Consider the following 19,601-nt stretch of genomic DNA (forward strand, 5'->3'; position numbering starts at 1 on the left):
AGCAAACCCTGAATGCCCGTGATGTCCTCCGGCACATCCGAGCTGGTCGCCACTGCTGGGAAAAGCAAGAAAATGCCAAAGGCTCAATGCCAGCTCTCCCGTACCATGTTCATCCCGTACCAAGGGATCTCTGGTGGACGTTGGGTTCCCATTACAGATCAGGACGGCAAAGGTAACTGTCAAGCCCAGGGATTAAGACCCCAAGAACAGACAATGAGAACAGTCCCAGGAAAGAATGGACAGAAAGCCAAACTAGAAAGACAGATGCCTGCTGTGTGTCTGTACCTCTCTTGGGTGCTGGGCCACACTCTGTGCTCCTCCCCTGGCTTTCGGCAAGGCTGCGCTTTGATAGAATGCTGCTTGCATCAGCTTCTGACACGAAGGAGACAAGAAAGACATGAAGAGCATCTCAATGGAGGAAGATTTGAGCACAGCCAACAACAAGCTTCTGGTCTTCAACAGCAGTTTCTTCAGTTTGCCTTTCTGCTGCCACAACATTGTGCCCTTTCTGCAGTCAGCAGAGATCTGCAGAGTCCTTTCTTCTCTCTTCCATCACACACACTGCCCTTCATGCAGCCCTATTTAGAGGCAGGTACCCACACCACAGCTCACAAGAGCTTCTTACCCATGGAGGCTTTCCGTTTCCCCTCTTGTTCCGCACCGTTCCATGGATTTGCGGTCTCCGTCCCTACAACAACAGATCAGGTGTTGATTTCACAGATACCAGCGAGAAGCTGAAATACTGTCCAGTAAGCCCATGCTCCCCCAGAGAACAGAAGGATGCTACTTTGACAGCCCAAACACAATCTGTTTGATCACTTCTCGCTGCGCCTTCCTGCAAATCTTAAGGTTTCTTGACATTCCCTGCAGCACTGCCCCCGCCCAGAAGTAACAGTCAAATATCTCCACACTTCATGACAGAGGGCTGAGGACACTCACTTTTGCCTGGCAGTAAGGACAGGCCATCCCCATCGAGTCCCTCTGTGAGCTGAAAGGCGACGCTGGATCCTTGGCAGCCTGCTGGCTGCTTCTGAAGAGAGAAAGGAAGAAACATGGGAGGGAACGTGCAGCCACGGTTTGCAGAGAGGTTCCAGATGGTGCCAGAGATGGGATATCAGAGTGCTGAGACACTATTTATCACTAAGGGAAAACAGCCTGAGCCACATTCCTGCCATTAGCCCAGGTCAGCACAGAACCCGACCACTTATTGAGGGCACAAAGGACCAGTAGGGCTCCTCCCGCTCCGTCCCTTCCCTTAAAAATGAGACAAAGGAAGAAGAACCAAGCAAAGAAACCCAGCCATACCTTTCCACTCACAGAGCAGAAATAGGAATAGCAGTCATCTCCTGGCTGAGACATGGCTGGTGAAGTCTCAGAGGAAGCTGAAGCTCCCAGGGCTCTCTCCACAGGAACGTGCCCCGCTCTTGGAAAGAGCTGGCTTCACTCTTCCTAAGACTGCCTCGAACCCCAAAATCTCCTTTTGGACAGGAACCTTGCAGAAAGTTGCAACAAGTGAAAAACTGTCAGGAAGAAGCATTTTCCCAGCTTTCTTATGCACCCAGCCATCTGCGGGGCAGTGAGGCACAAGTTGCTCTCGGGGAAGGCCTCGCTCTCCTTCCTTTGTCATGTCTGACATGAAGCTGGGAACCCGGCAGCAGTTTTCCAGGGCAGGAATGACATTTCATCATCCTCACCGTAAGATGGGATGGAATTTCCACAAGAACCCATTTCCCTGCAAACAGCCGTGCTGAGGGGCACCGCTGGAGCTGGGAACTCCTCCCCAGCACAGCTTTTCTGCTGAGACACCTCCTGGCAACCACCCAGCACCAAACCCAGCTCACCTGCTGGGCCTGCTCAGCCCAAGCTGTGCCCAGATCACGCACACGCCGCAGCGCTGCTTCAGATGGGCTCTCACAGGGTGATCAGCTCCAAGGAGGGCCCAGAGCTCAGTCTGCGTGCAGACACTCACCAGAGCACCAGCTCTGCTCACCAGCTGTGGCACAAATGCTCCCACCCGGCAACGGTTGTGACCTCAGCGAGTGTCTGCATCACTGCTGTGCTTTCATCATAGGCGAAGGGAATGGACTCCTTCTAGATCCAAATGGTAGGAAACCAATGCCAGGGTCATCCAGTGGGGTGGTTCACATCTGGGTCCGTGCCTCAGACACTGCAACTTCCACTGGTGCAGATTTTCACTTGTGCAGCATGCAGGCTCCTCTTTGTCAGTGGTGAAAATCCATAGCTAATGGTAGTGAGTATGTTGAAAATTAGTGTTTTGTAGCTGAGAATTTGCTGTATGAAGCAGTGTTCTTGTGCTCATTGTATCTATTGTACTTAGCATAGAAATAAATAGGAAGCATTACTTTTGGAACAACCTTTATGTGGCTCAAGACAATTCCTCTTCACTCAGAACAGCCCAGACAAACCAAAAGCTTGGACACCCATGCTCTAATGTGTCAGCAGACATCTACGACAGATTGTACTGTACTTTCTTAAATTTACCTTTGCTTACTTTACTTCCATCAAGAACAGGCTTTTCATTTCTGGAAACTTAACAACAAGACAAATTAATATTTATTTGTACAGTAGTGTGAGATATATGATAATGCACAGTATTATCCCTAAGCAGAAATTCTTTCAGTAATTCTTTCACTTAATGTGGAGATGCTGTAAATAACTACACATTATAAACTGCATTTACTTGTTTCTGTTTATTCCTTTTTGTCCACAAACATACACTAATATTTAACAGTAGTAAAACTATGTTGTCACTTCCATGAAAGTAAAAACAATCAAAAAAAGGCCTTATCTCACAGTTGAGCTGCAAAAGTGATAACTGCGAATGATGAAATCATCTGACTTGTTAAATGATTTATCTAACTGATTAGAATAAGATGTTTTGCAGTCAACAAGTAACATTTTAAATGTGCCACAAGACAAAAGGTCTATTTATCATGTTGCTAACGTCTTTGTCATACAGACAAATCTGTTCTCTGCTTGCAGAATGGAAAAATGCAGTTCTTTCTTTTCTATAGCCACGTGTGCTATACGCAACAACATGCCCAGACAACAGCAGAGTAAAAATTCTTCTGCTAAATATGTCTAATAATCCACAACACATCAAGCAGGACTGCTTGAAGTCCACTGCTGAAATAAAACTAAGCTTACTTTCAGATGTTCCTCTTTTTATGCAGGAGAAAGTTATGGATAGAAGTGTTAAATTCATTTCATTGTGGTCCTTCTGTTGTCTGCCTGCATGTTTGTGCAGCTGTTAAGTGTATGCTTCTGAGTGAACACAGTACACGTACAAAAAAGATTTGCTGCCTACCAGCAACAAACCAATGAATCTGTGTAGTCCTTGCTCTGAAGCTGATAAGAAATCCAAAGATCTGTGTTCTAAATGGACGGACACAAATAACAAGGACAAAGAAAATACTGTACTTGTTCATTTAGCTTCCCTAGAAGATGCTGGATTTGGTTCTTTTTTGTCTTTGTTTCTTTTTTTCCCCCCACTCAAGTAGTACAAAAACAAATGTCATGCATTGAGTTTCCGAACATTCAGTTGTTTAAAAGCCACAACAAACAAAATCATATGAAATAATTTCACAAATAGGCCATAACAACTATTTTGCAAATAAGATTTTTTTTGGGGGGGGGGGGGGGGGGAAGGAGGGGGAAGTAAAACTTCTAGTTCATACAATAGGACTTTTAAATAATGGTAATTAAACAACATTAAGAAAAAATCACGTTCCTTTCAAATAACAAATTTATCTTGAGGCATCAATTTTGATCTCAGGCATGGTTTGCATGAAATGTATTTACAAAATGTTTACAGAAGTCAGTCATTATAATACTGGGCAAGACTCAGGAAACTGTATCTTCTAGCTATATCTTGAAATAAATTGTCTGTTTTTGTGTCCGACACTGGAGAGTAGAACGTTGCTCTAGGAAACCTAAATTACACAAGTACAGGGCACTTCACAGTGCAGTTTCTGAAAACATGTTTTTTACTTTCCAGATCAGTTGGAAAAAACATAAAATAATTTTTTCAGTGTTAAAAGGACTTCGAATCATATGCCCACAGATACCATGTTAGTGAAAATCTAAGATTCACTGAAACTATGTGAACATCACAAGTACCTGCTAGCCAGAAGAACCAAAGCGGAGTTATTCATTTATCCATGGCTGCTGTATAACAAGATCATCAAAAAAGAAATCTAGCAACATGTCTTCAGAAGCAACAGATATTAAAAATTCAATAAGGAGTAAGTATGTTTTAGTGATACTACTTTTTGTCCATTTCAATGGAATCTGGAGCAATAAAACTGACACCAGCTCCAAGGCTTGAACGCCTCAAAGATAATTCAGAAGGAGGGATATGACGTAACTCTCTACGAGATAGTTTTACAGAAGTTACTCCTTGAAACTGTGTTATGGTCTCTCTTCTCTGGATGACAGAAGGTAGATGAGACTGAGACTTCGAAGGCTGAGTTTCATCTTCTCCTAGTCTGTCATCAGCAATGTTTGATAAGCACTCTTTGCTGCATCCAAATTCAGATACATCTTCTCCAAGCTTGTACGAATTCTGCCGTGCTCTTAAAATATTTGTTCTCTCTACCTCTTTTATTTTTCCTGCCTGACTATAGGTTTTCAACTTGAATTCTTCAGATGAAACTTCTGCTTCATCGTGACTGGATGCCTTGTCACCAGCACTGTTACCTAAAACAAAATTTATCAGGAGATATGTAAGTCCAACTCTTCTGAGTATCTGACATCAGGAAATGTTAGTGAGCTGTCATGGTTTCACACCGTGCATAGCCTGTGGTGTGAAGGTCACCTAAAGGCACATTAATCTCACTTTTTGTCACAGAGTAACAGGACTGCAGAGGTGCAAGGAACCTCAAGAGATCTTTGAGTCTAATCCTCCTGCTAAAGCATAGATACATAGGTTGCAGAGGTAGGTTGTCTAGATAATATTTAATGTCTCCATAGAAGGAGACTCCACAACCTCTCTGGGCAACCTGTTCCAGTGCTCTGTCACCCTTACCATAAAGAAGCTCTTCTGCATGTTTGTATGGAACTTCCTTTGTTTAAGTTTTAGACCTTTGCTCCTTGTCCTATGACTACACACCACTGAGAAGAGCCTGGCTGCATGTAACTGCCTTACATCTGTCTTTGGGTATCTCTAAGCATTGATAAGAAGCCCTCCTCAGTCTTCTCTACCCCAGACTGAACAGACCCAGGTAATTCAGTCTTTTCACATACAGGAGATGCTTCAGGCCCTTTATCATCTTTGTGGGCTTCCACTGGACTCCTTCTAGGAGCTCCCTGTCTTTTTTTTGAACAGGGGAGCTTAGAACTGGATGCAGTATTCCAAGTGTGGCCTCACCAGGGCAGAGTAGAGGATGGCCATGACCTGCTGGCCATGGTATTTTTAATGCATCCTAGGATACCAGTGGATACCCTCTTGGCCGCAAGAGCACACTGCTGTCCACCAGAACACTCAGGTCCTTCTCTGCACATCTCAACTCCAGCTGGTCATTCCTTGACTTGTACAGATCATGCAGTTAATGCTCCCCGGGTGAAAGACTCCATACTTTCTCTTGTTAAACCTCATCAGTTCCTTTTTCTTTAAAAACATCAGAGGGAATTGCTTTCCTCTCACTCCATTACTTTCCTCTGACTCAGTGCTTGTAATACAAGCTTCATGATTCTAACTTGCAATGTAGGTAGTCAAAACAACTTAATGAAGACAGTCAAATAAAAAACTTCATCTTTTCAAAAGCAGTCTGCAATTACACTAACAGAACATAGAAAATGTATTCTGCAAATGTGACTTTAAATGTGACATAATTAAAAAAATTATTTTTAAAGCTCACCAATGTTTTTTTGTTTTTTTCAGTTACATTGTATTATGGCACAAAATGTATTCATATGAAAAGAAACTAAAAAATAATTATACAAAAAGAAAGATCACTCCTTACTAATGCTGCAAACACATGTATCTGAAAAAGTTGGAAATTCAAATCCTTTCCCTTTTGCACTTCGCTACAGTTAGGCTAGGATGTATGCTTCTCCTCAGGGAAACATATCCAGAACTACATGCTTATTTATGTATTAAACACAGAATGATCTTTCTCATGCTCAATTACAATCCAGCCTCTAGAATATTTGTGTTCACGCCACCACAGTGTACTTCAAAGTAATTAACCTTATCTTGCCTTTGGGGCTGAACGTGAGAGAAGCATATATGATCAATATCTCTATGTCAGAATGCATAGCATTATGTCAAGTGGAAAGCAACAGAAGCATCAGTTAAGAGGAAGAACCAGTTATGCTGAGCTTTAAAAAGAAACACAGAGCCACTCTGCATGTCAGGTGGTGCTGGTACCATTGTGAGGTGTGAAATATCTGAGTATTTTTTTCTCATCCTCAAACAATGTTATTGCTGGTTTTGTGTTTTTGTTGTTGTTTACTTTTTTTCTTTCTTTAAGCACAGAATCTCATTAGAAAAGGTATCTTGTTACTACAGATGTCTTTTAGCCTTAACAAAGAGTACTTTATTACGTTACTTATAGTAGCTGAAAGTATGGAGCTCCTCATGGACAGCCTCACAATAAGTAACTTCTGTGAAATCAAGTGCTAGCAGCAGAGTTGAGCTAATTAAGGTTTTAAAATACTGACATCTGAAGTGTGGCATGCTACAAAGCTGTTAATTACCACGTCATTCACAGCCACTCAGGCAGCAAAATACCATTTTCTTCATAACAACAGTGATAAATATATATTAATAGATATAACTTAAATTATACTAGAATACAGAGAAAAGTGAACAAGAATGTAGAACACTGACTGATAAATAACACTGCTGCATTTGCAAGCCAAAGTTGTCTCTCCTTTGAAACTGGAGGAGATATAGAACATTCCTAGAGAATAATTAGTTCAGTGAAAATACAGTTTTTATGTCTATCTGATAAACACTGTGTGTTCACCACCCCTCAGATGGTATATGGACAACTGCAAAAGCATTTTAAGATAAAGTACTGTTATGGTTTTGCAATTTGGTTGGTGTTGGTATTCCACATCAGAACACCATGCTTCATAATGGGAGTAAAGGGGATCAAGTTTTTTTTTTCTGTTGAACTCGCCTTAAGTGCAGCAATGTAGGGGCTTGGGCACCGAAGGAATGTGAGGCAAAGGGACAGGCGTGCATGGACCGGCCTCCCTCGAGGAGACAACTGTGGTCAGACCTTCCTGCATTCCAGCCAGCTCGCATCGGTGAGGATTTGGGACTTGGTATTCTCTTTGGTGAGAACCTCTTGTTGTGATTTAGGTGTTATAGGTTATTAAACTGCCTTCGTTCCTCAGATCACTTTTTTCCTCCCTCCATTTTCTTTGTTAGACCTAATCCAATCTCCCTTCGCCTCCCACGTCTCCTAAACGCACGTGGTCCAGGGCCGCGCCGGGCCACGCCGCACTCCTGCCGTACCCGCCGCTAGAGAACGAGGGGGGAGGGGCTTTTGTTCTCTGCTGCCCGGGTTTTTGTGCCCCTGTCCCCGAGTGCAGCTCTAGAGAGAGAACTCCGTGACATTTTTTTGGTGGAGAATGCGGGCTATAGCTCCAGGGCAATGGTTTTTGGGCAGTAATTAGGTGGTTTTTTTTTCAGCATCGCAACTGGGCCGGCTACTTATTGTTAGCGTATCTGATTAAGTTTTAAGTCCGTAGGTTCTCCATGCCGTTCTTCTGGCTCCTGAGTCGTCACGCGTGCCACTATCATTCTGACAGTTGGTTTGTGTTAGGCCGTGTTTATGTACTTATATATGTTTAGTTGTGAAGGGGCGGTCTTCGATTTGGGTACCCGTTAGGCAGTCTGGCAGGTCTGAGATCTTGACCACGCGCTGCTGTCTCACCTAGTGCTCTCTCTGCGCACGAGACTAATAGTCTGTCATCATCCTCACTAAGGCACTCGCGGCTTTCTGATGAGCTGGCTCACGTGGACGCACTGGCTTGTCTAGCATCAACCTGTTCCCTATAAGTAGGGTAAACTGACCCTGTGTCAACTTGAGCATAGTATTTTGGTCTGTGGTGTCAGTTCTATGTCTTCACCTCCTACATTGCCCTAGAGGTCGTCGTAGCTGAAGGCGCAGAGTCGTCACCGACGCAGCACTACTCGCCACACGATATCAGTGCCATTTCGCGAGATACGACCCGCAGTTGACTTATAACGGGCCAGGCGACCATCGCGGCCCTGATCCACCCCTCTCTCCTCGCCGCGAGCGCTCTACCTTCTACGTTGGCTATCTGCGCCTGTCTTAGGCATTGGGTACTTCCCCTCCACGCACCTACCTTTCTCTATGGGTTTCCCCTGAAACACCAAGAGGAACCTTGGGAAATTAATAGAACCCCTGAGTGAGTGTGGGAGATCAGGGGATCTCAGATCGAATGGCTTATGAAAAAGATAGAGAGTCTCGAGAATGAGATCCAAACCCTAAGGGGAAGGCAACAAGTTAATCCCAGCCGACCACAGGAAGCACCAGCATCAGTGTCAGTCGCCCCAGTGGAAGGCCAGAGATGGCAACGTGTGTCCTCACGTCTGGAACGGATGGAGGAAGTAGAGGAAGATCCGGGCGAGGGACCCAAAACCACCAAGGAAGGCAACTCAGAAGACTAACAGACATGGAGAAGATAGTGACGATGAAGGCCAGAGATGGGAACGTGTGCCCTCACGTCTGGAACGGATGGAGGAAGTAGAGGAAGATCCTGGTGAGGGACCCTCCCCAAAACCACGAGAAAGGCAACCCAGAAGACTAACAGACGCGGAGAAGATAGTGATGATGAGGGAAAAGTCACTGCTTCCTCTACTCGTAAACCTCTGAAATTACTGAAATCCAAAGTGCGAGAAAGGAGTTTGCCCGACTCCCCAGGAAACGCCTTGTCACTTTGGCTGCCTCGCGTGTTGGACAATGGGGCCTCCTGCATGTCCCTAAGCTGCGATGAGGCTCGTCAATAGGAAACATTGCTCGAGACTCATCTATTGATAGAGGGATCAGCAGATGTCTCGATGGAGTCGCCAATCTCTGGGAGAGGATTCTATCAGCTGTAAAGGCAACCTGTCTTCTCAAAAGTGATTTGGAGCCTGTACTGGAAAAATGGAGTACAGCTGATGAAGGTATCCAGTACCTGAGAGAAATGGCTGTGGCAGAAATGCTGTTCGATCCCACGTTTGTCCCTGGGGACCCAGAGGATCACCATGACCGAAAAGGTGAGCGGTACTCCGGAAATATGCAAGAAAACTCATACGGTCAGCACCAGTGAAGTATTCCAGTTGTACTATTAACGAAACTGTAACAGGTATGATGAGCTGGATAGGAGACCTGAAATTTTTGAGCTCATCCTTTCACTGCAAAATATCGAATACTCACTACTGCCACACCGTACCACCATCGCAGCCATCTGTAAAATGGTGGATAGAATGGACCAAATGGAGAGAAGACAGGACAACATGCAGAAGAGCTGGTCTGCGGCAAGGAACCACAGTGAACCTGTGGCAGTCTCAGCTGTCAGACGCAAACGCACACCTGTCCGAGTGAAGGACCGCAGTGAGCCTATGTCACGTGGTGCCATGTGGAACTACCTGCGTGACCATGGAGAGGATATGAAGAAGTGGCATGACGAACCCAATTTTGTACTGCGAGCACGGGTAGAAAATTACAAAAAGAGGTCAGCCACTACTGAGCTTGCCTCTACCGTCTGCAGACAACCAATAGAGGGCCCTGCCCTCAGCCAGGTGGGGGAGAGGATAATAGAGTGTATTGGACTGTGTGGATTCGGTGGCCTGGCACATCAGAACCACAAAATATAAAGCAGCTGGTGGATACCGGTGCACAGTGCACTCTGATACCCTCAGGTTTCGAAGGGACAGAACGGATACATATACATGGGGTGACTGGGGGTTCGCAGGAACTGTCTGTATTGGAGGCCGAGATAAGCCTCACTGGTAGAGACTGGCAGAAACATCGTATAGTGACTGGCCAGGGGGCTCCTTGCATACCTGGAGGGGTGTTCAGTACACTTGGAATCGTTTGCCCCAGGGGTGGAAACACAGCCCGACCATCTGCCATGGGCTATCCTAAGCACATTGGAACAGGGCGGTGCTCCAGAGCACCTGCAGTATATAGATGATATCGTTGTGTGGGGTGATACAGCGACGGAGGTTTTTAAAAAAGGAGAACGGATAATCCAAATCCTCCTGTCTGCTGGTTTCGCTATTAAGCGAGACAAAGTGAAGGGCCCTGCCCAAGAGATCCAGTTTCTAGGGGTGAAATGGCAAGATGGGCGTCGCCATAGAGTGGATCTATCACATCCCCTATCACGCACCAGCCGCTGGTAAGATCGAGCGCCACAACGGTTTGCTGAAAACCACGCTGAAAGCAATGGGTGGTGGAACATTTAAGAACTGGGAGAAACATCTAGCAGAAGCCACCTGGCTGTAAACACCCGAGGATCAGCCAACCGAGACGGCCCTACACAGTCCAACTCCCTGCGTACCGTGGAGGGAGACAAGGTTCCTGTGGTGCATGTAAAGAATATGCTGGGAAAAGCGGTTTGGGTCCTTCCAGCCTCTGGAAAGGGGAGGCCCCTCCGTGGAACTGTCTTTGCACAGGGACCTGGGTGCACCTGGTGGGTGATGCAGAAGGATGGGGATGTTCAGTGTGTGCCACAGGGAAATTTGATGCTGGGGGAGTGCAGCCTGTGATTCCATGTGTGTATATATATATATATATATACAGATATATATATATCTGTATGTACATATGTAATGCATGTTAACTACTGTTCTGTTTATATGTTGATAAAAGTTAGGCATGATGTGATGATGTGTAATAAGGGGTGGAATGTTATGGTTTTGCAATTTGGTTGGTGTTGGTATTCCACATCAGAACACCATGCTTCATAATGGGAGTAAAGGGGACAAGTTTTTTTTTTCTGTGAACTGCCTTAATGAGCATGTGGGGTGGGGCACCGGAAGGGAAGTGAGGAAGGGGACGGCGTTGCTGGACCGGCTCCCTGCGAGGAGACAACGTGGTCAGACCTTCCTGCCTTCCACAGCTCCATCGGTGAGATTTGGGACTTGGTATTCTCTTTGTTGAGACTCTCTTGTTGTTGTTTAGTGTTATTAGGTTTATTAAACTGCAATTCGTTCTCAGATCACTTTTTCCTCCTCAATTTTTTGTTAGACCTAATCGCAATCTCCCTTCCCTTCCCCGTCTCCCTAAACGCACGTGGCCGGGCCGCGCCGGGCCACGCCGCACTCTGCCGTACCCTGCCGCTAGAGAAAAGGGGGGGAGGGGGCTTTTGTTCCTGCTGCCCCGGGTTTTGTGCCCCTGTCCCGGAGTGAGCTCTAGAGAGAACTCCGTGACAAGTACTTACATTTAGAGGGTGCAAGTTGTAGGTGGGATGACTCTCCAAGGAAGCTTTTCAGTTTCTTCTTCAGTTCTCTGCTGGTTTTCTTATAGAAAAATAACTCCTTTTCCAGTTGCTGGACTTTCACTTCATACTCTTTCAAGGTTTCTGCAACACATTCACCATCTTGTTCTAGGACAAGTAAAATCAGTTTCAGAATGAAACATCAATTCCTCTGTGTCAAAAATCAAGATGCCTACCTAGATAGAATATGTCCTGCATCTTGCTGATACATTGCTTTCTGTGCGTACATGTAAACTAGCAGATGATCAAAAAGGCCACATCAACCTCATTTGTAATTTTAATAGGAGAATTTAGAATATAAAGATTGGTGGGAATTTCAACTTTCCAATATCAGCAAATTCAATATGAATATATGACAATTATGGTAGTTTTTTTTTCAACTACTGTTTTTTCTTTTATGCAGGCACCTCATGTCAGTTCACCAGCATCCTATGTAATATCAGAATAGTAACAGCTAAAATGTATCTACCTCAGTTAGGGTTTTTGTTGTTATTTTTGTTTGTTTGTTTGTTTTCAGTTGAAATACAGTATTTCTCAATAGCAGCTAAATATAACACTGTACCATCCCTCTTTGAAAACAAGCAAACACACACCTGTGAAATGATGCAATATCAACTGTAGTTTTTTCTCATGTTCTTTGTGTTGTAGGGTCAGCTGCCTATCGCATTGCAACTTGATGTGTTCAAGTGCAGATTCTAATTCACGTATTACATTTTCCTGTTCTGTGACCTTCATTTCCTGTTCTTCAGTCTGCAGTTGTAACTTACGTTCAGTCTCACGCAGGCCAACAATCTAAGAAAGAAATACATTTATTTTATCTAAACATTTTAATAAAAGCATTTACGGTTCTGCTTAGTAGATTACTGCATACAAAACCTATTGTCTTTATCAGCTGTGAGCTCATACTGGAAACAGATATGAGTTCATTCTTCAGAAAGAAGCTTGGCACATTCTGACCACATGGACCAGTGCATTTTTTAATGCTCTGTGCAGAATTTAAACTGATATAAAAATGATTTCTTTTTTCTGGGAAACTTCCAACTTGTGTATCACCCTCAGACAACCGCACAAAACAATTTTAATATGGCACCAATATTTAAGTATATTCCTACTTGAAAAGTTAGCACTACAGAGCAGTGTAAAAGAGCAAGGAAATTTCCAGATTTTAAAGACCTTTTAATCAGGTGACCTCAAATCAAGATATACAAAGTTAGCATCCTATTTATGTTATGGTAAAGATTCGAGATGCCTTGAGTTGACAACAGATGTATGTAACCTAAGCAGACTTTCCTGAAAACCTTGATAAATTGATTTTTGCTACTTGACATCATTTCATTTCATTACCTAGAACAGTAACAGATAACCAGATAAAATATTACTCATTAGCAAAAGCATACCTTGTTAAAATATCTGAAAAGGATAGCTCTGAGTTCAGCAGCAGACAAGGAAACTAATTTTCCTACTATGTTATCCTCACTATGTGAAAGGATTTGTGAAGAAGATCTCAGCAAGTGCTGTCGACTCTGAATACTTTCATTCTTGTAATCAATAGCAGCCTCCAGGGCTTCAATTCCTTCTTCCAATTGGAAAAGGGTATGTTCCTCCTGCAGAGAAACATGAATTTAATATGGTTAAATCTTCTTGAAAAGTACAAATTTAATCTTTGTATACACAAGACATGAACTTCATTCTTAAAAGTGAAATTAAATTTAAGAGCAAGGCAAACCAGTAGCAGTAGTACAGATAATGGAATGGGAAAAGTAAGAGGAAGAATAGAAATCTGGAACTTGTTTTTTCTTCTGCCCTCCAGAACAAACAATTGGTTTATCACCACAAAAGCATAAGTTTTATCCTCCCTTCATTCTCTCTCTCCACAGTCTGACTTCCACTAATATTTTTTGGCTGCACCAGTTTTCTGTCAGATTCATGAATGAATCAGATAAGTTAGGAGTTTTCTGACCCCAAACTGTCCAGAGAAGTGGTAGAATTGAATGGCCTGAAACACTACAGAAGATTCTGTGGAGTGAGATGAATAGGATTCTCTTCAGCACATCAACAGGTCATACACAGGCCCGCTCTGCTTCTCAAGACACAAAGCAAATCTCTATACTTTATTTAAATGTATGCTATACCTTCAACTTAATTATACTGATAACTCTAGTGTGGAACATCTACGCAACAAGGTTTATTTTCACTGTGATTCTATGGAGGCCATCAGGTAAGTTTGCTTTTTCACGAAATCCTTTTAAGTGAATCAAGGAATATCACAACTGGAATACTTTACTTTGTCAATGTCCTAACATTATAATAATTGCTTAGGATAAACTGATGTATGTCCAGTTCCATTACTTCTGATTTTATAATCCTTAGAGTAGTGGAATTTATCAAAGCACTAGGAAAAGCCTCTCTGAATATAAACTTTATTAGCTTGTATGAAAGTAGCACTACATAGCAGTATTGTAATAACAAAAATACCCAACTTCAGTTCCTTGGTTCTAGTTTACCTACTGTTGGGAGACTTAGGTCATGACAGGAATGTTTTACTACAGCCTAAAACCTATGAATTTATTTCAGGGGTGCCTACTTACTTCAGCTGACAGCACTTTACCCTCTTTCAGTTTCTCATCCACACTGTTTCTTCTTGTGAGCAGCTGATCTCTTTCCTTCTGAAGAACCTGGATTTTTTCCAGAATGTCTGTCCTGTCTTCAGTAGTGCTGCCCTGAAGCTGCAAACTTCTATCACACAATTCCTGGTCCAGCATACTTAAGCGAGAAGACAATTTCATACTATCTTTATTTAAAGCCTAAAAAATACCCAGAAACAGTAGGTATAAAATTGAGATACTCCTTTCAGAGGAAACAAATATGAGTCACTTTCCACAGTGAAAGGCTTGCTTCTTGCAATGGGACTCCATACAAACTGAGTAGCCAGCTATCATAAAAAGTTCTTAGAAGATGAAAGGAAGTGAGACCACTCAAATATGCAGTTTTCTACATACATTAAATGAGTCTTATTATATTTATTATTATAAATATAATAAATATAATTATATTTAAATTTCTATTTCTTTTCCTACTGATAAATAAAAAATGTGAAATTTATCTGCCATGTTCTCTAGTTTGCAGAACAATTTAGTCATTTTTAGATACCATTATTTAATGATCTGCAATAACAGTATTCCAGTATTCAATTTTTTGTTTTATTGTTGGAATCTGAGGACAAAATGTGAATAAAAGTGATTGTTCTGTATTATTCACATTTAAAATGTTGCTCAACCCACACCATAATTTAATGTCACTGCTAGAAGCTCGAATCACATGGCTTAAACCTCTCTGATCATCTGGTTGCCCTCCTTCTGCAGTCTTTCAGTCAAAGCTACAGCTGTGATGAGTTTCATGCCTTTTTCTTAAGTTACCTGGCTAGATCTCAGTTTCCTGATTTCAAGGTGGCTTTTCTCTTGTAATAATGCTTCTTTTTTGGCTACAATGGATTCTCTTTTCTTTAAGTCTTCTTCTAGTTCTGCTAATTGTCGGTGCTGCTGGAGAACTCTTTCCATTTCTTCATCCAGCCATTTCTTTTGCTCTTCTAATTTCTGTAATTTAAACAGAGATAAAGAGAGAGTTAATGAGGACTTATTTGGTCAGAATTTTATGATTCTGTTTTTTCATCTTTTAAGAGTAACTAATCAGCTGTATGAGAAAATGACGTTTGTCATGGTTTAATAATTTTGTAATTTTGCTATCAGTATTCCACATCATAACATCATATAAAGCATGAATAATTTTACTGAATCTGCTACTTACAAGAAGAAAACTACATCTCCCAGAGAACAACACGATAGGTCACGGGACCTGGACTCTATATTAACTCTGGTCGCAGACTAGACTTGATTTTCTCTTTCGAGTCTGGTGTTCAGGGGATGTGTGGGGAGCCTTCACCGTCTCGCCTAAATTTCACAGTAGGCCTCTTGGTTACGGGACTCATTCTCTCTCCTATTTTGCCTGATTCGTTAGCTCAATTTTCAATATGATATATTAATATTTTATTTTCCTGTATTTCGATATAGTATTTTAGTAAATAAGGTGCTCCTCCTTAAGATCGTTGCCTGGCTTTTCTTTTCCTAAATTAACTTTTTCCTTTCGGCCTAGGCCCCCCGTGGGGTCCACGCCCCTGTCACGGTGCAAGTGGATTTTTCATTCAAACTGTGACAGATTTTTGGTGGAGAATGCGGGCAATTTGAGTTGCTGTTTTTCTGTGTTTTCTTCTGTTGCTCTTTTAGCTTTTAACAGGGCTACAAGTTGTTTTTCTTTGTTAAGGAGCTATCTTAGGTTTGCGATTCTGCGCCTGCGAGCTTGACCTTGAAAGTCCAGGCGGACTGCCAATACTCCGGTTTATTTATAAACACTACTGAGCTTTGCGTTTTTAACTTTTTTTTTTCTCTCTATTAGAAAAAAAAAAAAAAAATGTTCTCTCTACTAAGTTGGCTTTATAAGGTACTGCATTTCATTAGTTCCTCTTTTATGATGCTCCAACATATTGGACCATGTTTAAGCTAGCCCATTTTACCTATGAAGTTATAGGAATGTATTATAGATTGAAAGCATGGTTAGCAACGCTTACTTCGTATTTGCATGCAGCTCCAGAGGGAGCAACTAATGCAACTAATGCAACCAATAGTACGGAAATGGTGGTTTTTGAGCGTGCTCTTCCTTTTTTCTTTGCATCCTTTAAGCAGTCTTCGACTGACCAGTTGTCCCAGTGGACCACACTGTCAATCGTATTAATCTCCCTGAATTTACTGTTGGTTATTGTAGTGATCTCACTCAGTATCTGGATTTATAACCTCAGGAGGAAGTCTTCCCTAGATCAGTAGAGAATACTGAGTGGGCAGGGAGTGTTTGAGAGACTTTTGATGAGACTTTTAGAAGACAGACATCTTTAGTGTCGTGGAGCTTTACTCCTGAACATCTTAAAGATTCCCAAGAGTTTTGACCGCATATTTGAGACAGGAATGTTGTGGCTCAGGCAGATCTCAGGAGGCACAAATGACTTGGGGCCTAGCTAATGCTTATCGGGCCTTATTTAATACCATTTCTGAGAGGGAAGTTTTTGATGCTGAGAGAGGGAGTCTCAGGGCTGAGAATGAGAGTCTCCTTGATGAGAGAAATAACCTCCTACAACAACGAGACACATATTGGTATGAGAAAGAATCCCTGCAATCCAAACTCAACACTCTTCAGTCCGAGCACAACGCTCTCCAGTCCGGGCACGGCACTCTCCAGTCCGAGCACAACGCTCTCCAGTCCGAGCACGGCACTCTCCAGTCTGAGCACAACGCTCTCCAGTCCGAGCACAACGCTCTCCAGTCCGAGCACAACGCTCTCCGGTCCAAGCACGACACTCTCCAGTCCGAGCACAACGCTCTCCAGTCCGAGCACAACGCTCTCCGGTCCGAGCACAACGCTCTCCAGTCCGAGCACGGCACTCTCCAGTCCGAGCACGACACTCTCCAGTCCGAGCACAACGCCCTCCAGACTGAGAATAGCTGCCCCCAGTCTGAGCGCGACATTCTCCCGTCGGAGCGTGACACCCTCCAGACTGATTACAACGCCCTCCAGTCTGAGCACAACATCCTCCAGTCCGAGTGTAACACCCTCCGATCTGAGCGAGATGTCCTCCGGTCCATGTACAGCGACCTCAAGGTTCAGTTCGATGCTATCAAGATCGATCGTAACAACCTCCAGACCATGTACGATGCCGTCCAATCTGAGCGCAACACTCTCCAGTTCAAACACGACGCGCTCGAGTCCGGGTTCGACACAATTCAGTCCAAGTACAACGCCCTCAGGGCTGAGTTCGACACCCTGGAGTTCGAGCGCGATCTCCTCCGATCCAAGCTATGCACCCTCCAGTCCAAGGGGAACATCCCCAAGTCTGAAACCGTATGTACCACACCTTGACCAACTACCAGGGGCACCAGATACAATGTTGGTTGCCCCTGTAAGAGGGCGAAAAGTAAAACAATTTTTCAACTCAGTTAGAGAAAATGCAGAAGGAGTTAGAAGGCGGGGGAGTAGTGAGAGCAGGACTCAGGAGACGCAGGGGGGACTCAGGAGAGCAGGGGGACTCAGGAGAGCAGGGGGAGTCAGAAGACCAGAAGAAGTTGGAGGGAGCAGAGGATGTTAGAGGGGTATAAGAAGATGATAGAGGAGCAGAAGAAGTATGAGGAGCAGAGGAAGTTAGGAGAGAGGAAAAAGAAGGAGGGTTACCTAGAGGAAATAATACAAGAGTCAGAGTCAGATGAAGAAGGAGCCAAAGGTATAGATTTTCTTTACGAGCAATTTCTCGACAGTCAAAACTTATAGATGGGGCAGCCTCATCAAACCAGTTTACCACCTTCAACACCTGGGACTCTTGACTAGAGCAAAAGGTGGAGCAAAGTATTATGACCATTATTGATAGATTCTTTAAAACTGAGTGAATTCGGGATCTAAGAAAGGGATTACCCACACGTCAACAAAGAACATATGCGTCCACTTGTTACTTCGATGCTGGGACAATGGTGCCAGCAGTGTGTGGCTTGATGGCAATGAAGCTCGCCAACTGGGTAGCATTTCCAGAGATGCACGTGTGGACAGAGGTATTGGCACATGCCAAGATCAGTCCCTACACCCTCTGGAAGCGGATGTTGATAGCGGTAAGAGATAAGATTCCCCTTTAAACGGGACATTGGAGCCTAGAAAGGAAATGGACTGATTATAGAGAAAGGCATCCAAACTTTGAGAGAAAAATGCTCTGGTGGAAATGCTATACAGCTCCCACTTCAACCGCAATGACCCGAACCAATTACATGATCCTGAGATAGTCCGTGTACCACGACAAATGTGGCGTGACTTTACAAGGGCTGCTCCAGAAAAGCATGCCAGCGCGTGCACTTTGCATGAGTATTATGGCCAAGGGAAGGAAACCCCTTGTTAATGACTAATTGCTAAACTTCAGGAGCTTTGAATTATTTATAAGCACTACAGAAGTTATCGTTATACTTCAGCCATTGTCAAAATAGCTGAAAGGTAAACAGAATGGAGGGAACACAAAATGATATTATTGACATGTTGACTAAACATGCCTGATGTAGATGGATCCCATGGTGGTACCAGATGATGGGGACCAGGATTCCCACGATCGCCTATTGAAAAAGCTAAACAAACATTGAGTTCCTCTCGACCCGTATTCATCGAAAACTCAACCATAAAAAAGAGAGTCCTCATATTTCAAGCAAATGACAACGATAAGACCACTACGTTTTCTTGTGTATTTCTTGGTATCATGGGAGGATATAAAGAGGTTGGTATTAATTCATCCACTTTCTTGCACTTCAGGCACGAGTGAAAGAATTACAGTACAAAACAACCACCAAGGCGAATCTTCCAAAAGAGGGGGGAAAGTTCCAGTTTGCTGTGCAAGTGCCACCTGAGGTAAAACAATAGAGGGGCCCTGCCCCCAGCCAGGAGGGGGAAAGGGACACAGAGTATCTGGGACTGTGTGGATTAAGCTGGCCTGGCACATTCTCAACCCACAGAAATGATAAAAGCCTTGGTGGGACCTGGTGCACAATGCACCCTAATGCCCTCAAGTCACCAAGGGACAAACCATATATATCCATTGGAGTGACTGGGGTTCTACAAGAAAATGACTTGTTGGAGGCCGAAATAAGCCTCACTGGTAAAAACTGGCCAAAAACACCCTATCTTGATGGTCCAGAGGCCTCATGTTATACTGGAATCGATTACCTTAGGATGGGACATTTTTAAGGATCCCAAGGGCGTATCGATGGGGCCTTTGGATAGCTGCTGATTAACACAAACGGGGCGATAAGCAGCTGTCAACGTTTTACCTGGGTCTGTCAGATGATCCTTCTGCTGTGGGGTTGCTCCAGTAAAAGGAACAAGAGGTACCAAGTGCACCAAAGGGGTTCACAGGACGGCAGTACCGCACCAATGGACTCATGCTCCCCCATTCAAAGCTTAATTCGCCAATTAGAAAATCAGGAGTGATTTAGCAAAACGCACTCAGCCTTTTTAACAAGCCCCATATGGCCAGTGCGTAAAACCAG

The 19,601-nt window shown here is 43.6% G+C and overlaps 1 protein-coding gene across 4 annotated transcripts in view; it reads right to left on the minus strand.

Moving 5' to 3' along the window:
* Positions 1–2,696: 2,696 nt before the first annotated feature.
* KIF27 (kinesin family member 27) overlaps positions 2,697–19,601 on the minus strand; it is a 36,198-nt gene continuing 19,293 nt past the window's right edge. For all 4 annotated transcript variants that reach the window (XM_015849202.2, XM_015849201.2, XM_032441428.1 and 1 more), the window contains 6 exons: positions 14,904–15,080; positions 14,076–14,291; positions 12,885–13,091; positions 12,081–12,279; positions 11,431–11,595; positions 2,697–4,719 (listed from right to left, as the gene is read on the minus strand). In XM_015849202.2, coding sequence (XP_015704688.1) covers positions 4,286–4,719; positions 11,431–11,595; positions 12,081–12,279; positions 12,885–13,091; positions 14,076–14,291; positions 14,904–15,080 — 1,398 coding nt within the window. In that variant the 3' untranslated portion in view covers positions 2,697–4,285. The remainder of the gene's footprint in view (positions 4,720–11,430; positions 11,596–12,080; positions 12,280–12,884; positions 13,092–14,075; positions 14,292–14,903; positions 15,081–19,601) is intronic.

Source organism: Coturnix japonica, chromosome Z (assembly GCF_001577835.2).
Source record: "Coturnix japonica isolate 7356 chromosome Z, Coturnix japonica 2.1, whole genome shotgun sequence".
NCBI lineage: Eukaryota > Metazoa > Chordata > Aves > Galliformes > Phasianidae > Coturnix > Coturnix japonica.